Genomic DNA, 20,627 nt, shown 5'->3' with positions numbered 1-20,627 from the left:
GTTGCTATAGGTAACGGCCAGGTATAATTGAAGCCTTAAGTAACAGTTTGAAGCAAAATAGTAGATTGAGACGGCCTGAGAGAACCAATGGAGGAAAGCCAGGGGGGGGAGAGATCCCCTCCTACAGAACTGTTATGTTAGGTAACGCAGGGACCGAAGAAGGGCAAAGGGGAAGATCGGAAATGAGCAGGGAACCTCCAGTCTTGGGGAATAAATGGCAAGCCAGAATGGTAAACAGATGCCTCCCTAGGGCACAGAAAAAACCGAGGTATGTGATTCCAAATAACAAATTAGAGAATTACCGCTGCTATATGAGAGATCACGCTTTAATCTGCAAATTTATCGGCTACTGGCCATCTGAAAGGGACCTCACGAGATGGATTCAGCAGAGATGGCGACCAAAAGGGCATATAGATCTCAAATTGGGGGCTAAGGGCTTCTTTACAGTCATCTTCGCAAACCTCGCAGATAAGGAAAGGGTTTTTGAGGAGGGACCGCACTTCATGAATAATGCGGGTTTGTTCACAAGATATTGGGAAGATAGATACAATCCTGATGAGGAGAAAATTATGGCAGCCCCAATATGAGTCAGATTATTTGGGTTACCGGATGAATTCTGGGATCCTGAAATATTGGAAGGAATAGGAAATTCGATTGGTACTTTTGTCAAGGTGGCAGAATCGACGAAAAGAGGAAAATATACTTCATATGCTAGAATTTGTGTATATATGAATATCGCAGACCCTTTACCGGAATCAATTGAGCTAGAATATCAGGATGAAATATGGCAGCAGCCCATAGATTACGAACATATACCGTTCAGGTGTAGAAGATGCCATGTCTACGGACACCTTGCCAAGGAATGCCCACAAAATCGATCAGTAGCGGCAGAAAAGGACAGCAGGGAGGAAACAAGGCGAGCAGAGGGCTTGGAAGGGGAGGAAAATGAATTTAGAGAGGTACAGGGGAAAAGGAAGCAAGTTCCGGGAACATCAAAATCCCAATTCAAGGCGACCACTTCATCAATTGAGAGTCGAAATAAGTTCAATATCCTTCAAGAGAAAGAAGAGGAGCTGGAGGGGGAAAAACAGGTAAAGAAGGTTACTGAGATAACTCCAATGGAAATCATTAAGGATGGAAAACGGAAAAGCATGAGTCCAAGTAGAGAGCTGGAAGGAGAATTGGGTGAGAGGAAGGAGAATGTAGAAGAACAATCAATGATAGTTACGGAGAATATAAAGGAAGTGGGTGCAGATGAAGAAAAGATAATGAAAAAATTACTTAATGAATGGAAAAAATTAGATGAAAGATTCATCCCGGAGAAAGAGAAACAGTTGTATAAAGAAACCTTTCAAAGATATAAAGAGAAGAAAGGAGGATTGATAGAAAACAGGATTGATCAAGCAGGAAACCAGGAGTCCCAATGTTCGGAAGGGGATGGACAAGGAAAAAGTGGAAGGAAAAAAGGGAGAAGAACTTTGAATGAATCAATCCAAGCAGTGGGTGAGACTTTAGTAAATTGAGGAAGGGTGATACCTCTGTCAGAGGTATTTCAACAAACCTCTAAAAAGTTTTAAATGATTGTTACAAGTTGGAATATCAGGGGATTAAATAGTAAAGGGAAACAGAGATATTTGAAAGAAAGAGTTATGAAGGATAGACCAAGCATAATGATCATTCAGGAAACGAAAATGGAAAGTCAGCAGTTGGCAGGTACTATTAAACATTTGAAAATTGGATATGAGGTTATGGCGTTGGATGCAGATGCAACAACAGGAGGCGTAGCCATTTTGTGGAACCCGGAAGAGGTAATTTTTGAACACTGGTATAGTTTACCTAGAATACTTTCAGGGCTGTTTAGATTAGTGGGAATGGGGGAAAGCATTCTTATCACTGGCGTATACGGACCTCACAATCATAGGGAAAGGCATGACTTCTTAAAAAATATCCATACTATGAGAAGCTTAATTCCGAATATCCCGTGGATAATTGGAGGGGATTTCAATATGATAAGAGACCTACGAGAGAAGAGAGGGGGAATAAGGAGAGAGGACCAGAATATGGAGGAGTTCAATGACATGATTAGGGACCTGAGGTTAGTCGATATTAATACAGATAATGGCGTGCATACCTGGAACAATCGAAGAGGAGGACAACATCAAATCGCTTCTAGATTGGATAGATTCTTACTGTCAGAGGAAATTTTGAATCGAGATGTGTTTATTGAAGCTAAAATTTTGCCTAGTCTGGGTTCAGATCATTGGCCAATACGATTAGATATTGATATTAAGAAGGTTAAGGGGAAGAAGCCTTTCCGATTTGAATCGTTCTGGCTTAGAGACCCACAATTCATCAGGAAAGTGGAGGATTGGTGGAATCAGAGCACAATCAGGGGTAAGGGGAAAATGCATACTCTACAATTGAAGCTCAAGGAAATTAAAAAGAGAATAAAAGAGTGGAATAAGAAAGAATTCGGGAATATTATGGAAGCAAAGCAGAAATTAGAAAAAGAAATGGAGGACATACAGCAAAAGATCATTCTGGAAGGTAGGGATGACGAATCGAGTAGGGAGGAAGGCAGAATAATAAGTCAGTTGGAAGAGCGAAGAAAGCAAGAGGAGATTTTGTGGCGACAAAAATCAAGGATCAAATGGTTAAGGGAAGGATCAAATGGGTATCCAATTGGATATAAACCCTAATCGGATTAAAAACTGGCAAAGTCTGTTGGAACGAATCAGGAAAAGATTAGACAGTTGGTCATTCAGATTGTTGAATATAGCAAGTAGAATTGTCTTATTAAAATCGGTCCTATTATCTATCCCCATATACCATCTGTCTATTATGGCTGCTCCCAAAGGAGTTTTTTCCAAAATGCGAGAAATCCTTGGAAATTTTTTATGGGGAGGTCCCAAGCAGCAGAAGAAATGGACTCTGGTTTCATGGAAGAATGTAATTATGAGGAAAGAGGAAGGAGGCCTGGGAGTAAGAGACCCTGAAATTGTAAACAAGATTCTAGGGGCAAAATTATGGTGGAGATGGGTCCAGGGAGGAACTGATGTATGGAAAAGGATATGGTCCCAAAAATATGGCATGCCCGAAACTACTGAAGGACGCTTAAGAATAGAGGAAACACCAAGAGGTTCACAGATTTGGGATTTTGCAAGCAGAAATAGGGATATAGTTAGGAACTTTGCCTTCTGGGAAATCCGTGAAGGAAACTCAGCAAGATTTTGGGAGGAAAGTTGGCAACAGCGGGGCATTTTGGATAGGATACAAACTCTTCAGGAAGTTAAAGAAACAGCGCAAAGAGCGGGAATGAAATATGTAAGAGATTATTGGAAAAGAGCCGAATTAAATGATATATGGCGAGCTTGGAAAAGACCGGATGAATGGGCTGATTCCACAGGTCAGGAGGCTGGGCAAATGTATGACAGAGAAATAGAATCAAGGAAAATCAAGGTTCGAGAAGGTAAGGATATCCTTAGATGGGGTAAAGCGATGGTGGGCATGTTCACAGTAAAAGAAGCCTATTATTGGGTAACGAAGGAGGAAAGAGAGGAGGAACCAATAGGATGGAAAAAGATTTGGGAAGGCAAATGGTGGCCAAAAGTAACATGCTTTGTATGGCTGGTATGCAGAGGAAGGATCCTAACTTGGGATAATATGCAGAAAAGGGGAATGATTGGGCCATCAAGATGTAGTCTCTGTACCAAGGAATTCGAAACTCAGGAGCATCTATTGAATAACTGTATATATACTAAAAGCATATGGGAAGAAATTCGAGTGCTCTTTGGTATGACACAGAGGGATCCCGCTTGCATCAGGAATACTCTGTTTCAGTGGGGAAAAGGGAATTTCCAAAGCAAAGTTGTAAGGAGAATATGGAATCTAGCGATTGGTTTTGTAGTCTGGGCGATTTGGAAAGAGCGAAATCGACGACTCTTTAGGGATACTAGTTGGCAAGAGTCGCGAATTTGGGATGAAATCTGTAGATCGATTAAAGAAACGGTTTTATCAGAAGTATGGGAGGAAGAGGATTGGAGATTGAATGCGGAGGAACAGAGGATAGTCTCCAAATTAAACTTGGAATTTCAGATGATTTATCCTCATACCGAGCGGAAGAGTAGAAATGGAATGCCGAGCCCCAATCATTATAGGCTGCCTGGTGAGCGACGGATTAAATTAAACTTCGACGGGGCCTCAAAGGGTAACCCGGGACAAGCAGGTTTGGGGGGTATCTTCAGAGATAGTAGTGGAAGTATGCGATGGGTTTATGCTGAAGGAGGAGGGGAAATGACGAACAACGAAGCGGAATTATGGGTTGTTCACCACGGACTCCGGATAGCAGTTAGGAACGGTTATATGAATCTAGAAATCGAAGGCGACTCACAAATCACGATTGATATGCTGAAGAAATTACGGAATGGGAAGAGCTGGGAGCATGTGTCGAAGAGTTGGCGTACAGCAGGGATCCTACAGGACATTCAGCAGTTGCTGAGTAGGATCGAGTATACAACAATAACACATGTACTGCGAAATGGTAACCGTGCAGCTGACCTATTGGCTAATTGGGGTAGTGGAGAACCGAACAGAAGCGTCGATTGCAGCTGGATATCATTACAGGATGATCCAAGGTGGGGCGGGTTAAAAACTATATTAAGTCAGGATCATGATGACGCGACCGCACAGGGAAGGAATAATTAGGAGCCTCCGGATTATGGTAAGGAGGGGGAAGGACAGAGTATTCAATGCTCGATCAAAGCGTCTGCAGGATCAAGATGATGGGATTAAAGGCATGAAGGATGGCAGTACTCAATCCACCGGAAGATTGAGCATCCCAAGAAGGAAATCGGGTAAGGTACCGAGGAGAAGAGGTGGTAACGCCAGCGAGTCAGTACTACTTTCCCATCATGGAAGAATATATGAAATGGGTATTTATGATAATGACAGACTGCAGCGAAGTTTCAAGATGGCAAGGTGGCAGCATAGCGATAATATAGGGACTGCATGGAATCGATTAAGGCCAAACGCGAACTCAGAAGAGCAGCAAAGAATAGCGAGGAAGAGTAGAGAGAAATTGCAACAGAGGAAGGACTGTAAGATGGCGGAGCACCAGGACAGGGGAGCAGGAAGGTGGACGAGGAGTAAGGGAGAAACTCCAGCGGAAAAAGGAAAGAGCACGGTCGAAGAAGTTATGCAGAGGATATATTTTACTATCCAGGAGGATTTGGACGAAGAGTTTGACATTCGCAACTATATTGCAGATGAGGAGCCTCAACGAACAACGCAAGGAAAAGTGGGTATGGGGAAGGTCCAAGAGATGGAAGCGGGGGACTGAGAGGAGGAGACCGACGATGAAGTGGAGGTGGAGAGACGCGGTTGGGGTAGAGGAGCACGAGGAAGAGCTAACCAAAGAGGGAGAGGGAGGCCTGAAGGTTGAGGCAGCCGAGGGAATAGGAATGTACGTTCGGAATTTGAGGAGGGAGCAGATACTGAGGTAAGAGGAAGAAATAGGGGTAAGAAAGACATGAGGAGGAGATTACAGGAAGCAGAAGAAGCATATGTCCATGATACTAATCCCAATATCAGAAGGATTATAGAGCATTTGGAAGAAAAAGCTCTACAGGAGATTTCAGAGCCTGAGATGGAGGATTGGGAGCAATTCCTCCCTGATCCTGGACATACGAGAGGACGAATTTCCTTGTATAAACAATCTTTACATGTATATTGGGGACTGAAGCGACTATTGGCTAAAGCTATGGAACAGGTGGCTCTAGAAATGGTTGAACTGGTTCAGGGAATTCCAACCATGAAAAGGGAATTGAAAAATATTCAAGTGACTCTACTCATGCAAGAAAGAAAGATGGATGATATCCTGCAGATGCTTCAAGCGGGTGGACTGGGCGTCAAGGTCGAGAAAGAACCAAAGACAGATGCACCGAATCAGTAGAGGATGCAGCTGCTGCTAGGAGGTTTTTATATATACTGTTTTTTGTTTTTTTGGTAATATACATGATACTGTATCAGAAGGAAAACAATTTACCCATAGTAAGAATAGATGCATATTTAGCGTGGATAGATAGGTTGGTAACATACTTTTTTTGGATGGCTTTGAAAAACTTTAGATGGTTAAGTAACCCGGTTTCCCTTAAGGGCGGGTTGAGACCTGTCCAACTTTGTATTATCTTTTATTTGCAGTAATGGAAAATAGAGTATCGCCTTAGCTTACAAAAAAAAAAAGTACTGCACAATGTAAACAAAAATTACTCTAACATGTTGCACTCTAAAACAACTATTTATTATTGTTTAGTTAAAACAACTATTTATTCTCATTTAGTTAATATACATAAGATGTTATTGATTTTGCCTACAACCAATAATAAGCTATAAAAAACATTTAAACCGATTTCACATTCTTAGCATAACACAACTCACCTTTTTCTAACTCCTCTTGAAACTTAAAAATAGAATAATTTAAAGAGGCCATAAATTTGTCCAAAAATAGTGAAAATTTTAGAATTATATATATATAGAGTGTTAAAATTTGATTGAAATTTTGGAAAATTTAAGTTATCGTTGTCAAACTTTAGTATTTTGAATATCAAGGTTTTTAATGATACTAAATCTATTTCTACTATCATAAAATTATTATTTTTTTGAAAAAAGAAATTATAAAATTTATGTTAAAAAATAACATTTTAGACGAATTTATAACCTCGATAAACAATGCCACTAAAAATACCTAATTTCTCAAAAGTGCCTTGTGCTCTCTAAGTATGATATTAATAAGTGGAATAGAAAAGAACTCCTACGAAAATTAACTTTGAAAGAAAAAAATCATGTCACACACCATCAATTTTTGTTTTTGTTTTTGTTTTTTTGTTTTTTTTGTTTTTGTTTTTGTTTTTTTTTTTTGTTTTGTTTTTTTTTTTTTTTTTTTTTTTTCCCTGTAGTATTATCCTATTTTATTCATTGAGTTTTCATTGTATTACTATGATCTTTGTTGTCTAATCCACTTTAAAAAAATATGGTACAAAACTATATTATGTACAAAAAGTTAAATAAGATAGTAAAAGCTTATTTCATAACAGAAATATATTTTTACGCAAGTCTAGTCTTTATTTTTTCATTTTAGAAAGTTTCGTTAATATATTTCCATTACTAATAAAAGGTATTATATAACATTATGGAATTCAGAATTTTAATAAGCGATGAACCAAGTTACATTATTATTATTAGTAAAATCCAAAGATACCATATTTCGACTATTTATAGGTTTTTATAAAACTTAAAGAAGACGATAGTAGAAAGATGAGACTATGCTAAAACACTATAAGAAGTACTATGCCAACTACCCAATTATAGTGAAACAACACCCATTTTACTACAGAAAACAACTACCGTTCCAAAGAGATATGCCATCAACCCATTAAGAGAATAAGAAAAAAACCAATAATAACCAATTACAAAAAGAAGTGCAATATCCCTGTTGAACTATTAGTCCAAAATGATAATCGAAAAGAGTGGAGATAAGTTTCCTTGTGAAGAAATCCCAATAGGAGCATTAATGACTGCTGGAGCTTCAACTTGTACATCAAAATCAGTATCTGAGTAAGACACCACAAACCGCTCTGCCCTTGTTAGCATGGCCATGATATCATCTAAATTGTAGCAAATATCTTGACGAATTCTCTTGATTTCCTCCTACCCTGCAAATAATTTATAATTGTCGACCTTCTTGTCACAAATGACCATATGGAGTAGTGTTTCACGTTGATGATGCATAGACAAGGAGCGAAGGAAGTGGAGCCTCCTCTTCCAAAATTTTGCTAGCTCAAGGATCCACCTAAGGCAACTGCCACTAATCTTAGAGTCAAAAAAATATAAATGGTCCCCAAAATCCTTTGCCTCTAAGTGAAGAATTTCATTCCTCACTTCAAAAGGAATTGAATCAAAGTGGCTGGCCATTGATTCCCATCTAAACAAATGTCGACAATGAGACAAAGATGAGCTTGGTGCCCCACCACGATGACGAGGCATATGTTTCCTAGAGGCCATGTTTATATAGGAACTAAGATAATGGGAAAATGATAGAGAGACCGACAATAGACAGTTATGGATACACGACGTTAAGAATGTAGCGAACTAGAGTATAATGAAAACATCATCCACCACGAGAAAGAAGAGAAAACATTGTTTCGGTGGAGGATATAAAACAATGCGATATGGATGGAGCATATATGCTAACCCTAAGTCTATAAAGACCTAAGTTCACAGTGGATAGATAGAAAATGAGGTCGAAAAACATGGGTAACTGCAAAATTAACCTGACCATTGACAATATCAAAACCAAATGTAGAAGGTACTAGGGTACCAAACTCCACAGATCATTATGGGACAATTAAAATACATCCTTGTTGAGTCATAAATTTCAGGTGACAAAGTGGGAAACACAGTGACCAACTCGAAAGAAGGGCTTAACCCCATGTTATGGAGAAATAGCACAAAGAAAATTAACCCATACATAAAATGGAGAAACTACAGAGATGATATGAGACAAGTAAGCAACTAGATGGTAAAAAACACAATAATGTGATGAAAAATGGTACTGAGACACACCTTCCTTAGAATCTGGAGAAACCAACATTGGCATTTGATAGCAGTGCAATGGTTGCAACCCTTCCACACTAGAACTAAAACTATAGAGAAGTCACCACCCTGAGATGTTTCCCATGCATTTATAATTCAGTGGAGACATGAAAGGATGAAGCAGATGAATGAAAATACAGGTGTGCAGAATCCATGGTGATACATGTGTAAGATAGGAAACGCAATTTCACGAGCTCATTAAACACGAGAATCATTTACCCATGAACGAGCTTTGCACTTTTTATGTCAGGGTGCCTTCCGCCCTTAAGCAATCTGCCATGAGTGAGGTTAGCCATTACGGTCTCTGATGGATGAAACCTGTTAACAAAAGGAATTTCATACTTGAACCTACTTGCAACCATTTTCTCACATTTAAACTAACGTGACGAGGGTAGGTGATATGGGTGTTGAGTGTTAAACAGAATGGAGGACAAACAATTTATTGAGAAACTGTGCGGAGCTCACAGGTGAGGGATTCACCTGTAGACTACCTCTTGCAGAACACTCTACACAAATTCACATTGATCTCAATAATAAATAGTTTACAAGTAATTAGGAACATGAAACTAATCATCCTAAAAAGCAAGATCTAAATCCTAATGAAAGAAACTCACGTAACTAAATGAAAAAGGAACTTTCTCCATTAATTCTAACACTCCCCCTTAATGGAGAAAGGATTCTACAACACACCTAACATGTCCCTAAATGACTCAAACTTTATTCTTCCTAGAGGCTTTGTAAATATATCAGCTACATTATCACAAGTACTATAGTATTCAACACATATTTTCTTCGTCTGCACCTTTTCCCTAACAAAATGGAATTGTGTGTCAATGTGCTTGGTGTTTTTGCGGAACACCAGATTGTAAGAAAGTTTGATGGAACTCTGATTATCACATTTGATAACCATGGCCTCTCTTTTCTCTTCTCCTGCATCCTAGAGAAGTCTTCTTAACCAAACTACTTCGCACATTGCTACACACATAGCTTAATATTATGCTTTTGTTGAGGATAAGGCTACAATATTCTTCTTCTTACTACACCATGAAATGACCCCGGATCCAATGTTGAAAGCATATCCTGTAATGGATCTCCAATCATCTAAATTTCCCGCCCAGTCAGAGTCTATGAAACCTGCCAGTCTAACATCAAATGAATCAGAATATACAATGCCAAAATCTAAGGTTCCTTGCAGATACCTTAGGACTCCTTTTGTTGCAACCCAGTGGTTCTCATAAGGCTTTGACATAAATTGGCTTAATACACTGATTGCAAAAGTCAGATCAGGTCTAGTTGTAGTCAAATAAATAAGGCTACCAACCAATTGTCTGTACAATGTTGCATATGCCTCTTTGGAACCATCATCAACCTATAACTTGTTGTTCTGTTGTAATGGTACTCATGCAGCCTTACACTGATCCATTCTAAACCTGTTCAACAAATTTCTAACATACTTACCTTGGGATAGAAAATTCCGACCAGAATCCCTCCAAACTTCTAGACCCAAACAGTAATGTAGCTCTCCAAGGTCTTTCATTTTGAACACTTGTGACAATTGTTGCTTGATTTCTTCAATGAGTTTGTCTACATTTCCTGTCATGATGAGATCATCTACATACAAAGAAATCAACACAATCTGCCCCTTATCATCATACACAGTGTACAGATTAGGGTCATTTTTACTCCTGATATAACCATGCTTAAGAAAAAATGAATCAATTTTGTCATACCACAACCTCGAGGCCTGTTTCAGTCTGTAAAAATCTTTCTTTAGTCTGCAGACTAAATTTTCCTTCCCCTTTTTGACAAATCCCTCTGGTTGCATTAGGTATACTTCTTCTTTTAAATCTCTATTTAAGAATGGATATTTGATATGTAACTGGCGTATTTTCCAATGATATTTAGTGGCTAATGAAATTATCATTCTGATTGTGTTTAACTTAGCTATCGGGGCGAAGGTTTCTTCATAATCAATACCTTCTTTCTGAGAATACCCCTTTGCAACTAGGCTATATTTATGCTTATCTATAGTTCCATCTGTCTTAAACTTTAATTAATACAACCATTTGCATCCTATGGGTTGTTTTCCAACATGAAGTTCAATTAAATCCCAGGTATTATTTTTAATGATTGAATCATATTCCTCTTCCATTGCTTCCCTCCATTCACTACATTTACTTGCCTCATTATAATTAGAGGGTTCAACAATAGTTAACATACCAGTTATGAGTGCATGATCCCTATATCTGGCTGGCAAATGAATTTTCCTGCTTGATCTTTTGAGTGGTGGTGTGGCCTCAAATTTGTTTTGATCTCCCCTTTGCGTATTGGTTTCAAACCTGATTTGATTAGCCACTTCTTCTTTCTCCTGTTGTTGTTGCTTCTCACCAGCCCCTGTTTCATCACCTTCTTCTAACAATAAAGGCACATGTCATTATTCATCACTCCGAATAGGGTTCCCATTATCTACCTGTTCATGGAATACCACGTCTCTTCTTGCAAACACCTTGTGAGTAGAAGGATTAAACAACTTATAAGCCTTAAACTCACTGCAATATCCAATAAAAATACAATTAATGGCTTTTGAATCTAACTTCTTCCTATCTTCTTTTGGGACATGAGAAAAAGCCTTACATCGAAAGACCCTAAGATGACTTACTGCAGGCTTGAAGCCAAACAATGCTTCGGAAGGAGTTTTATAATCTAAACACTTAGTAGGACTCCTAATCTTAAGGTACACTGCAGTGTTTACCACTTCTTCCCAAACACCATTGGTCAGATTATTACCTTTCAACATACTGCAGGCACACTCCATGAGGGTTCTGTTTTTCCTTTACGTAACCCCATTCTGCTGAGGAGTGTATGCTGTTGTGAATTGCTGTTGTATTCCATGTTCTTTGCAGTATTTGATGAAGTCACCCTTCTTAAATTCTCCACCTTGGTCTAAGCAAAGAATTTTGATGAACTTTCCTGTTTTCTTCTTAATCATACTTTTGAATTGCTTGAAGTATTCAAAAGCATGACTTTTCTGCCTGAGGAAATACACCTAGGTGAACCTTTTACATTCATCAAAAAAAATAAGAAAATAGTAGGCCCCTCCTAACGACCTTCTCTGCATTGGCCCACATAGATTAGTGTATACAAGTCCAAGTATATCCCTCTGATTCCTATCAACAATAGTAGGAAATTCATCTCTATGTAATTTACCAAGGGAACATGCTTCACAGTCAACATGCATACTCTTCAAAATAGGAAGACCATTCAGCATATCCTTTTTATGAAGAAGTAGTAGGTCACTGAAGTTTATATGCCCAAATCTCTAATGCAATAGATTCTTTGTAGACATGTATGATGATGCCAATTCTTGATGTGACGCACTCCTAACATCCAGTTTATACAATCCTCCTACACGTACACTTGTTACAATGGACCTCATCCGATCCAACAAGTCTTTAATTACACAATAATATTTAGAGAACTCTACCTTAAGATCCTGATTTGTTATTCTAGATGCAGAAATCAGGTTCTTTTTTATCCCAGGTACATACATAACATCATGAATATGCCTAATGTTTCCATCAGGTAGTACAATAAGGACATCACCATATCCCTTGATTTCATACCCTCTATCGTCTCCAAGGTAGACCTTCGTCCCAGTGTTGGATTCTCTGAAAGTTTTAATCCATTACCTCTTACCTGTCATATGGGAGGAGGCACCTGAGTCCATGAACCAAATTTCTGCTTCATCCTCCTTAGTTGACAACGTAGAATCAGATACGAACAATATGCTATTCGAATTTTGATCTGCATAAGCCAAATGACCTACATGCTTCTTGTGTCTCTATTGAACTTCATCAAACTTCTTCTTCCGGCAATGTTTAGCTATATGACCAACTCTACCGCAATAAAAACATTTTTGTCTTGAATCACTTTTGTTTGAAGACATACCTTGAGATGGAGGTGGATTTCTTTGTGGGGTTCCTCCACTTTTGTGTGCTTCATTTTCCTTTCCTTTGAAGGGCTTCTTATTTTCCATTAGGGCAAGATCTAAGCTCTGGGGTTTGAGGGTCATCCGCCTTTCCTCCTCCTGCATTAGGATCCTTGTCAATTCTTCAGACTTGGGGGATTTTTCACACACATTCAACGCAGTGATGAACATCTCATAGTCATCAGTCATACCATTCATGGTAATCGTGATCAAATTAGTGTCTGATACTGTTTCGCCAATCTCACCCAACTTATTCTCAAGCTCCTTGATACGAGAGATGAACGCTGCTATTGATTCATTCTCCTCCATTTTAATGGAGATAATCTTTCTCTTTAGAAACAATAGTTGATTTGTATCTCTTACAAGTATTTGAGAGTTATCCATATGTTTGTTGCACATTTACATTCTCGAATATGGGGAATAATGCAATCTTTCACAAACAGTTTGAGAAACACCTTTGCCTTATTCTCCCTCTTTTCCCAGTCCTGGATTGTTCTTGTTGTTCCACCTGTAGCTAGGGTCGGCTTCAACTCATCGTCGATTGCAATCGCCCATGCGCTCTGCCCCTCCAACAGAGTCTGCAATTTAAATTTCCAATTAGAGTAATTGGAACCGTCAAGCTTATTGCTCTTGTTCAAATAAGCCTCTGTTATCTGATTGTTCTTCTTGAAAAAGTCTCCCTCAAGAAATAAAAATTGACCTCCAACAATTAAAAAACAGATCTCCATATCCCAGGAAAAAACTCAAAAAGAAAAATGTATGTGTGCCCAAAAATGAAACAATCCCTTTCAAACAATTTCTTCTTCCAATAATTAAAACACATGGATCTATCACCCGATCCAAAAGGGCGATCACAAAACAAATGGTCATTTTGTTTAAACACAACTCTTTGAAATGGATTCTTTTAAAAAACAATCTAATCCGCCTTTTTTCAAAAAGATATAGAACCCTTTTTAAACAAAATAGTCTTTTTTCAAAATGCCACCACCCACCCTTTTTAACAGAGTATTATATTATATGGCAGGTCAACCATATTATAATTCTCTTAAAAAACACTTTTCAAAGACTATATGCATCCTCCATACCGGTTTTTACGCTCCAGTAGAGTGAACACATCCCCCTCTTCATGACGGTGGCAGAGGGTTTCAATTCACAGTCAGAAGGACTACATAGGTGTGCGCTTGGCCAAACAAAGTCAGCTTCGGGCCTCTCCACACTTTTCCTGCGCCTACCCTCTCGTAGCACGGACGCAACAACAACACTCTGTCACCGCTCGGCCTCCCAGCGGTCCACCCACACTCAACCTCCGAGCTAACACCACGATCCGCACTTCGGATTTTAAGAGGCACTGATTAATGCACCACACGCAGCTCCATCTTGTCGACTAATCAGGGCTGCTACCATGATCCGAGCTCACCAACAACACGGGTAGCCAACAACATGGATTTCGTTGCAAACACCCTCACTAGCAACGCAAACAACACTACGACCACAGGCATGCAAGCCACACCTTGCAGCTGGATTTACCAGCAGATCGCAGAGGGTATCGAAACTAAACTTATCTGCAATTTTCTTGGGCTGCTTACGCTCAGCACATCCACCCGCGCTCGATTTGGCTCCACGATCCATCAGGAAACACGCAGACTCTGCCACACCACGGTACTCAGCCACACTACTCAGCCTTTTGTTTTCACAAGCAGCCACAACCACGGTAACCGCACCAATATGATTTCCCCTTTCATATCCGTGATCTTCGAGCGCGATGATGAAAAAAACTCTAAGGGAACGGCCAATCAACGTGTTTTTCCCTCTGGAATCCGCGATGGTCAACACTCTTCTTCCTTCAAGAAAAGCGATGATGAATGTGAATAATCTTAAAAACCGACACTCAAACATACGCACCAGATCACATCACTTGATCTGCGGCCACCAACATTCGATCATCCACCAGCTGTGATCTTCCACCAACTCCCTACTTATAGATTCGCAGACCCTCTCAAACCTATAACTCAGCTCACAGGTGAGGGATTCACCGAAAAGCTACCTCCTGTAAAATGCTCTACACAAATTCACATTGATCTCAATAAGTGTTATAGTGACAGCTACCTCCTGTAAAATGCTCTACACAAATTCACATTGATCTCAATAAGTGTTATAGTGACAGCTATGAGGTTTGATCCTTGGTCTCCCATAGATTAGGCCTGACAATTACCGATTCACCATATGATTAAAAATAAATAAATAGTTTACAAGTAATTAGGAACATGAAACTAATCATCCTAATGAAAAACTCTCACGTAACTAAATAAGAAAGGAAATTTCTCATTAATTCTAACATTGAGGATAGTAAAAATCGTCCGGAGACAAGTTTTTCATCCCATGCACCATTCGAATGTCAAGCATGTTATTCATGTTGTTGACTCCACGTGGATCCTTAATAGCACCCAATCGGGAACAAGTTCTTTAGATGGCTCTGATAAAGTTCTTTATTAGTGAGTTTAACATAAAACTATAAAAATAATTAATTATATATAAATAAATAGATTTAATTATGATAAAATTAATATATTTTTGATTAATAGTATAAAAATTTATTAAATATATGGTTTATTCAAATTATACTTAAAAGTTGCGAACCAGATATATTTATATATCAAAATTGCATTAAACTTTCATCCGTCTCTAACGTTTATATATAAACTAATATAAGGACGAGTATGTCACTAGGAGCAACTCAAGCACAAGCATTTCATTTTATTGCTAAAGTTAACACATAAAATAATAGATCCTTTGGTAGAATTTGAGTTTTAATGAAAAACATTCATTTCGGTCTAGTATTTCTAATGCATCAATATTGATCATATTCTTCTCGATACCGGAAAGGTTTTCACTTTGAGATTTAATCCTTCTTAGTTCATGCAAAAATAAAAATTAATAGGTATTTATATTGATTCTAATTGAAATATATATATATATATATATTTTTTTTTTTCAAATTTACATAATTATAAATTTAAATTTAAATAATAATTATAAATTTAAATTTATTACACCTTTTTTATTTTCTTGTTTTTTTAATTGTTCTAGACATTATTTTTTTAATTTTGTACTTTCCTTTTGTTATATTTTTTCTTTTTTTTTTTAATATTCTTATATACTTAAATCTATATTCTATTTTTTACATTTTTTATTTTATCCTTTATATATTTTCTTATTCTTCTAAGCCGCTTTTTCGTATCTTCATATTTAATTTATATATTAATACTTTTTATCATAAATAATAATAATAATTAAAAATAAATTTATAATTTATTTAATTTTTATTTTGTGAAATATAAAATCTATCATGAAATAAGTGTTTTTATTTTTTTTCACTAGAAAAAATTACACTCCCTTCTATTGGATTGTAACTATTACATGTCATCCCTATTAACAATACCTACAATTTACATAAATAGATATATTTTGAGAATTTTGACTTCAATCTTTCACCTAGATAGATTAGACATTAAATTTCCAATTTATAATCACTCTGAAATATTAAATCTTACCATAACTTAGTTGGTTATTTTAATTTCACAAAATATATTTGTAATATTAATTATGCTCAATTTTTAAACTTATGTTTGTGATAAAAACATTAAAAATATTAAATATGTGTAAATAATTTTTTGATTAATTTTTTACATTTTTGAAATTATTAAACAAAATTACTATGTATAAATTCTTATTAGTCCCTTCCGCAAGTACGACTTGGACTATTGTAATTGATACGACGATGATAGACATTATCTAGCTTCTTGTCCCTGCCGATGATTAGCGATCATGTATAAAGCAAAGTTTTTAGGGGAATATTGTTTCACCATTTTATTTGGCCTCTTCTCTAGGCGTGGAGGCAAAACCATAGGTTATATTTATTAGGTTTTATTGCATTTTCAAATTGTTAAACTAATGTTGGCATTAGTTGAGAGCATTAAATGCTACCTCAAGAACATGTTAACTTTACTTCATCGACCCAGTTTATAGATAGAGTCATTCCTACATGTTCATGCACCTGACTGAGGCGAGGAGAGAGGGAACTGCTCTAACTCGGACCTGAAGGATCTGGAGATGGCACTACCCTAACACCAGGGGCACCGAAAGATCTTATCTTTTCAGTCTGCCACCTGTTAATTTGATCTTATCAGTCTACCACCTGTGAATGCATGTTATTGCGGTTGTCAATCTGCCACCTATGAATGCATGTTGTTGTGGTGTCTACTGTGCACCCTATGGAATGGAAGATAGCAAGAATGGGAGGACGATGCTATCATTTATGTCATCTGGGCTCTAGGCTCTAGCTACCTCTGTCTTTGTCAACTGGGCTCTAGGTACTTATGTCTTTGTGTAGGTTTGGACGAGAGGCTAGAACTTGAAGAGATGTAGACTCAAATCCTTTTGTGCTCCGCTACTGCTAATGGATTGAATGAAGCACATGGGTCATTTGCTTCATCAACTTTAGAATCTATAGAATAATTTACTAAACCAACAAGATATGCCTTTGCATCTAGATTAACAACAGGTGGTCTGGGCGCTGGGGCTAGCTTGTAGTGTTCATCTTACATACCTAGCTCAATTATTTGAACTTAGTTATACTAGGGCTTCCAAGTCTTAGTAGAGGTATCTTAGAAATTTTAAAAAATGAGAGAGCTTCAACATTCATTATATCTTTCGCTACCATTTCATCCTAAAAGAAATAAATTCCCTAGATTCTTCTGTTGTTCCTGTCATTTCATTCTACTGAAAAGGTCGAAAATGGGGCAACTGGGATAAGAAATTATGCCTGTTGATGATACTTCTGAAAGAGATATCTATAGACATACTACTTTATGGTCTTATGTACACATACATAGATATATATCCTCCAGAAACGCACAAGATGGCTTCTCCTAAAAATATTGATATCTGACCCTTGTCCATTGATTTTCGAGATGGGAGCTTCTCTACTTACCTTCGTAGTTGGGTTCAATACTCAATCCTTGTCTCTAAGTCAGGGCTCTCTGCCTACATTCATCAATAGAAAGAAGCAGCAGTTCTTGACCTCTGAAACCTCAACTGGCCCTACTTAAGGCTAGTTGTTTCAGTGTGGGTATATCCTCACTGAACTGAGCGAAGTGATACGAGCCTCTACGGGGTGGATCTACTCACCTAAATGTACGGAGGGTGAACCACACTCAACATCTCTTCTTGTGCGAGATTGATACCCCAAATAAAGAGCTGGATCATAGCCTGTTCGAAATCTAGTGGCCTAGGTCGAATCAATAGTCTAAGCATCATCTTCCTCTAGTGCATGATGCCATCTTCTAGTTGCACCAGATCCAATCAGGTTATTGCAACACCCACTAAACTTCATGTTAAGCCTACACTCATGTTGGAGAAACCATTGACACCTTATGTCCAAGTGTTAGTGTACCTTTATGGCATAGTTCCAATGCTGAGGTTTATGGATTACATCATCCAGGATAATCCCTTGTTCCCTCAAATTCTCAGGCTATGCTTAGATTGACCATGCTCTTGATGGTGCTGACTTGGTGAACTATAAGAAATGGATGAGGAGCCTATACAAGTTTGGGATAATGAATTTGTTCTGTGTGCCAAATTTTGGCCATAGTATCTCTATTAATGACCAATAACCAAATAAGAATCAACTATCGAGCCAACCCAGTTTAATTCCATTCATTAGATCATCTGTCAGGGACAGTGACTACAGCTAGGGCGCACGCACGAAAAAGGGCAAAAGAAAACACCCGCCCACGAGTTGTAGGGTTTTGGAGACACATAAGAGGGCACAATAGAGCACATATGCTTTCTTTTCCCTCTCCTATTGTTGGTTCCGAAACAAGCTATGCCCATGTGGTTAGGTAAAATCTGCTATGCTTGGTTGTTGTGCTCTATACACTTGGCTATGTTTTGCTTGGCTATTCTATACGCTATGCTAGGAGACTCTATATGTTGTGCATTCTTTTAGGAAGGTGGAGTCTCCAAGTAAGAACTACCTGGAGGATCTCCTTCTATTTGGGCTCTCTCAAGCTATAAATGGTTTTTAGCCCCATCTAGCCTCTGTCTCTACAATGAAATAATTTCTCATTTGAGTCTTTCTCTCTACATTGGGTCATAATAGATTCAGTACCCTGGTTTTGGTTTTGTATGTTGTTTTGCATGCGTGGTCTACCTTGCTCGACTCCTAACTCCTATACCTGATGAAGAATTTGATCATGCCTAAATTCCATAGTGGCCTTCCAGAGGGGGAACTTGGGAATTTTCATGCATGCAAGCCCACTTGGCAGTTGGGAAGTTCATTTTATTTATTTATTTATTTTTATTTAAACCTATTTATTAGTTATTGTATTTAGTTATTTTATTTTTAATATATTAAATAAAATAAACAACTACGGTGTTAATAATACTTTGAAGATTATTTCGCAACCTATTCCTTATCTCCCTTGAATCCAGGTTCCTGACTGTAATATTTGCAGATGAATCTTTGTTAGAGTGTATGACAACATGCTCATGACATTTGTTATGTAAAAATGTTGTTCGATTTGTGAAAAAAATTCCCACTTCTCACAACAAAGGTGAGTGGTCGTCTCTGTCTAGTGTGCCTTACTCGATTATTTTTGTGCCTCTATATTAACCAAAGTCACTGCTTGAAATTAATAAAGGAGGTTTATGTTCATATAGAATGCATATAGGATGCTTGGCTCAAGGATAATAGCATTCATAAGACAACAACAACAAAACAATGTTTTAGTCTCAAGTGCATGCAAGAGGTCGAATGGAGTTTAACCTCTACATGTAATGTTGGCCTCAACAAAAGAAATAAACCAATGAAGAATAGGTTGTAATGACCAAAGAGAGAAGCCACAATTGAAGGAATTGAATGAAACAAAGCACTTTATTTTAAATCCCCTGAGCATTAACATAGCATGACCCAGCCATGTTGGTAGTAGTTTTAAATAGTTAAAACGATGTTTTGTTTATGATACTTGATGGTTTGATACCCAGAACTTGCATGGTAATCAAACTATCCATTTGATTGTTTGAACATTTGTTATCATGGCAGACTTTACCCTTGGAGGTGTTGAGTGTAAACCGTGTTGGGCTAGACAATGGATTACCCATTTTGATTAAAAAAAAATTATGGCTTGGTGGATAGTAGTTCATCAGTTGAACATCCCTTTGTTATAATATACCTTTTGCACGAAGTACTACAGCTGGTTTTTAGTATACATAAAATGTTATCATGTCCATTGTTGGTTGGATTCTACTTCATATGGATATATAGAGTTACGTATGTGGGATAGTTTACAGTAAGTGGAGCATTCTTCAACCATCTTGGCTTCTCTCTATTATTAGCTTCTATAATTGTTGATATACCTTAGGTTCTTGAAGGGTTATATACTTATATTCTCTTGTTTGCATATCATGAGAGTTGTATACAGATGATGGCACTAGTTAAACTCTGTTGTGAATTGTTACAATTGGGAATTTTGTAACTTGCATGCATAACCCAAGTTTTCAATTGTCACCCATAGTCTAAAACAAAATATGGGGTCAAATTGTTTGGCACATGATTAGTGTTTGACTTTGTTTTACATACCAGTCAAGCTTGTTGAATTGGGAATTCCGTGATACAACCAAGTTTGAGGGTTGTATTGAAATGTGGTTGGCTAATGATGATGACTTTCATGAAAGCAAGTATTAAAAATATTTTGAGTCTTATGTTTAATTTCTTACCAAGCCATACTGCTACCTTGCCATACTTATATAGCCATCCCTATGTGACACATATACCCTTACTACTTGTCCTCAAGTTTTAAATGTTTTGCATGTAAACATGATTGAAGGATATGATTGTGATTTGGTTACAGTTGTTGGATTAGATATTTTGCGTCTTGATGTTTGTATTTATTTTGATGGTTAGTAGGGTATGTTGGTTTTAACAACTATT

At 37.7% G+C, this 20,627-nt stretch overlaps 1 protein-coding gene across 1 annotated transcript; it reads left to right on the top strand.

Moving 5' to 3' along the window:
- Positions 1 to 1,691: 1,691 nt before the first annotated feature.
- On the top strand, positions 1,692 to 2,699 carry LOC149193269 (uncharacterized). The gene has a single exon (XM_089407267.1). The coding sequence runs from the start codon at positions 1,692 to 1,694 to the stop codon at positions 2,697 to 2,699; it is 1,008 nt and encodes a 335-aa protein (XP_089263393.1).
- Positions 2,700 to 20,627: the final 17,928 nt, after the last annotated feature.

Source organism: Pinus tabuliformis, chromosome 2_2 (assembly GCF_031772625.1).
Source record: "Pinus tabuliformis cultivar Carrire ecotype Pingquan chromosome 2_2, CPIR1, whole genome shotgun sequence".
NCBI lineage: Eukaryota > Viridiplantae > Streptophyta > Pinopsida > Pinales > Pinaceae > Pinus > Pinus tabuliformis.
This window is presented reverse-complemented; position numbering and strand designations above follow the sequence as displayed.

What these genes read in the sequence shown, in the direction of transcription:
- LOC149193269 (XM_089407267.1), top strand. Translation starts at nt 1,692, where the DNA reads ATGGAAAGTCAGCAGTTGGCAGGTACTATTAAACATTTGAAAATTGGA.